The sequence below is a fragment of the Beauveria bassiana genome (genome assembly GCF_000280675.1).
Source record: "Beauveria bassiana ARSEF 2860 unplaced genomic scaffold BBA_S00062, whole genome shotgun sequence".
Lineage (NCBI taxonomy): Eukaryota > Fungi > Ascomycota > Sordariomycetes > Hypocreales > Cordycipitaceae > Beauveria > Beauveria bassiana.
The window spans coordinates 61,874-65,735 of record NW_007930897.1 but is presented as its reverse complement, the minus strand read 5'-3'; the positions used below and the strand labels follow the sequence as shown (position 1 = coordinate 65,735).

Below are 3,862 nucleotides of genomic sequence, written 5' to 3'. Positions count from 1 at the left end.
GCATGTGGTCAGTAACATTTAAAGCGCTACTCTCCTCTTGTCTGTATATACCAGCTTTACGACCTATGCCATACACCCGCACCAGCGTGGATGTCAAATTGACTGAAGCGATTTCCTACTCTCGCCTTCTAACCGTGGCAAGACTAGGTCAAGAAAAGTAGAAACTGTGTTTTGGTCGATATATAAAGGCGCGTCTATAATCCGGCAGTTAGCCGTGATATAGAAAGATACCCAAGCCACACGGTAGCAAGGACAATCAATTAGGAAGGGCTAGACTGTCACTAGCCCGGCTAGTGACAATGGTGCATGAGCTCCGAAGCCTCCGGAAAGCCTTATTGGCCACTTTCTCCACGAGTGGATCCGGATGTTGTTGTGAAAACGCCACGAAGTTGCTTTGTTTCAACAACTAGACTGCGCGGAGCATAGCCTCCGTAATTACAGTGATTTCTTCTGCGAAAACAAGGCCGGCAGGATGTAGTGTATATGTCAGGATATTGGGCTGAGAGCCTACTTAAATAAGAAAAGTGTAGGAGGGAGAAAGCCCGATGCTAGATGAAGCTAATGTCAACTATGAGTAAAGAATGAGCTCTAAGCTTATCAGATTGGCTCCTAGCGGGGCTATTGAAGCAGGCGCTCATAAGCTAGCACGGCCGTTGTTAAGCCCACTTCTAGATTGACTCAGGCCAGTTTCTATATAACTCAGGCCGATTTCTATACATCGTTTCCCCCTGCGACAGCATTATAAGTCTTTCCCTCACACTTCCGCGCCCTAATTTCATCAATTCGCAACTCAGCTACAAGGCAAATCACATATTTTATCAACATCATCAGTACTGTTGCCGATAGATTGCAGTTCTTAAAAGTCATCGACAATTTAGGAACATCACAACCAGTCAACACCATGTGCGCTGCCTCAGATAGGGCCGGCCCCACCTCTCCTTCTGTCCCTTCCACTCCAACTTCATCGCCCGTAAGCTCCGCGTCTTCCTCGTCTTTAGCATCGTCTTGCTTTGAAGATATACAGGAGTTCAAATCCGTCATTATCGTGGGCGCTGGAGCGTTTGGTGCCGCCACTGCCTACACCTTGGCGAGCAGAGGCATCCAGGTGGCTCTAGTAGACACAGCCCAGTTTCCGAGCCCGAGAGCTGCATCGCACGATATTGCAAAAATTGTCAGGGACGATTATCCAGATCTGCTTTACATGCGAATGATGGCTAAAGCTATGCCTAAGTGGAGGAATCATGCCCTATATAAGGAATGGTATCATGAAACTGGCATGCTTCGGGCAGATCCGACTAACTTTGGTGAGAGAAGCCTGGCAGCCTACCAGATTCTTGGAATCAAAAGCCAATCTGAGATACTGTCTGTCGGTTCTATTCGCAAGCGGTGGAACGGCGTCCTTGCTACAGCAGACTTTGAAGGAGCCTCTTCGATCCTTTACAACCCAGCTACGGGGTTTGCTGAGGCAGACAAAGCCCTTGCTGCAGTCGTGCAGGCAGCTATTGATCATGGTGTTGAGTATACTGTCGGGGAAATGGAAAAACTTGTTCTTGACGCAAACAAGGAATGTACCGGAGTGGCCCTTAAATGTGGTCAGATGCTGACCGCCGATAGGGTACTGATGTGCACAGGCGCATGGACAGAACCCCTACTTGTCCAGAGTAATCCAGACGACAAGAATCTGCATGCTAACGGCAGGCTAGTGGCTATGGGCGCCCTCAGCTTCTACGCCACACTACAAGGCGCGCAGAGACACAAGTTCGAGCGGATTCCGGTACTGAAAAATTGTCTGCCACACGTCATGGGTGAATCATTCTCTTATAACAACTATATCATAGGTGTTCCATGCTAATGTACTAGTATCTTGCTAGGAGAAGGAATGTCCACGCTTCAGGATGGGACAGCCAAGTTTAACTGCGACATGTGCTTTACCAACTATGTGAATTTCGCTGCAATCGGAAAGCAAATGTCAATCCCCCCCGACGATGGTCAATATAACATGTGGACTGGGGTAAGAGTGGCCCAGTTCTTCCAAGAGAAAGCCAAAAATGCTCTCCGAGGACTATACGGACAAGAAGTCGACAAGACATTCATTAAAGGCTACCGCTTGTGCTGGTAAGACTTGGTCGCATCCTTAAATCGCTGAATAGTACTAAACTGGCGCTACCAGGGACGCAGTTACGCCAACACATGATTTTCTTATTACCTCTCACCCTTACTATCCGGGACTATATGTTGCCACCGGTGGTTCATTTCATGGATGGAAGTTTTTGCCAGTAATTGGTGATTACATTGCGGACATGATGCAAGGCAGCCTAGAGGATGAATACAGGCTTAGATGGTCATGGGACAGAAAAAGCGGTGACTGGCCAAGTGCAAATCCTACCTACTCAGTTGTCGGAGACCTGCAGGATTGGATCTCTTAATGTGCGCGGTGTCAGACTGAATGAATTTAAGGGAAAAGTCTTGCAAGAAAAATGTGAACTGGCTAAACAATCGAGAAAGCAAGAAGGCGTAGTTTGGAAGCTACGCTGGAATGCACGGTTTAAAAGTTAATCAATGGATAGAGATGAATGTGATTGAGCGTTTTCCGGAGACGACGAAGATTTCAGGCTAGAAACAGGCAGCAAATGCCTTTGCAGATCCCATCTGCCTGCTATCGTGCTGCGTGATGGAGCACGAACTGGTGAGACTCCGGGCGCGCTCCGTCACGCTGATCGGAACGGCGGTACGATCATCCGCAGAGCATAGCTAGCACGTCTCTTTGCTTAACCTAGAGCTACACCACAGACGTCAAATAATCAATCAATCAATCAATCAACCAAGAAACTGTTCCATCTTTCAACTACATCACAAGTTATACTCTACCTTGCGTTTTATACCAGAAAGATAGCGGGATAAATTATAATAAACTCGCAAAAGTTCCTGAACCGCACGCCCAATGGCGTGGCGCCTGCGCCACCAGATGCCGCTAAAGCTGGCGATGCGCCGGACGTGACACCTCCATGAGCCCAATCTTATTGGATAGCCCGCAGAGATTGATCACCCGCGACAGCATCCCAGCTTGCACCCGGCCCTTCACCGGGAGCGACAGCCCAATTCGGCAGCCGTCTATACGGCCTACAGCCGAAGCAATTGCTTAACGATAACCCTTCCGCGCCACTCGCAACAAGGAACAACAAGAGGGCTCTTATCCGCCTACTGAAGGACTCAGCATCCTTTTACCAAGCTCTCTAGATCCAATCTGCAATCCGCCCCAAGTTACACCTGCAGCTAACAGATCTCCCAAACATAAAAGAGACCAACACGGGGTTTGCCTTGACACCGCGCACTGTAGAAATCCAGCAGAAAAATCTGCAGAACCAGCAACAAAGGGGACCCTTGTAGGGCTCGGGATTGCAGAAAAAGATATCGAATGGCACACCTATATTTTTAAGAATTTTCCAAGGACGATCACCTTGTGGGACGGCATGGAACTAGAATACGAATCTACTGTTGAGGAAGCCATTGAGCAGGACTTTATCAGATTGTATATCTGTTCTTGAGGGTGATGCAGTTAGGTACCTGCTGTCGACCAGAAGGAAGGCTCGTCCCCAGAGATGATTATTAGAATACTTCGGACGGCTAGAAGTAGCAAAGATGCGTGATTCGAATCATCTCGCAGGTGAGGTGACTCTTCTCTAAAACAAGTGGACCTCGCATAGGTTACTCCGAAGCTTTGTTATTCACTCGTTCGAAGTCGGTCCAGATGCTACAATACAATAGTGTGCAGCGTTAGTTGTGGTCGCGTATGGGAGGGCGCTCAATTAGCAGCGTAGAGGTCGTAGGTGCACATTAAGATAGCCCCGTCGCGTGCAAAGCT

The 3,862-nt window shown here is 48.4% G+C and overlaps 1 protein-coding gene across 1 annotated transcript; it reads left to right on the top strand.

The window, feature by feature from the left end:
- Nucleotides 1–901: 901 nt before the first annotated feature.
- Nucleotides 902–2,426, top strand: BBA_09681 (sarcosine oxidase; the record flags this gene model as incomplete). The annotated part of the gene is made up of 4 exons (XM_008604778.1): nucleotides 902–970; nucleotides 1,025–1,838; nucleotides 1,872–2,115; nucleotides 2,171–2,426. The coding sequence occupies 4 exons, from the start codon at nucleotides 902–904 to the stop codon at nucleotides 2,424–2,426; spliced, it is 1,383 nt and encodes a 460-aa protein (XP_008603000.1).
- Between the last annotated feature and the right edge of the window lie 1,436 nt (nucleotides 2,427–3,862).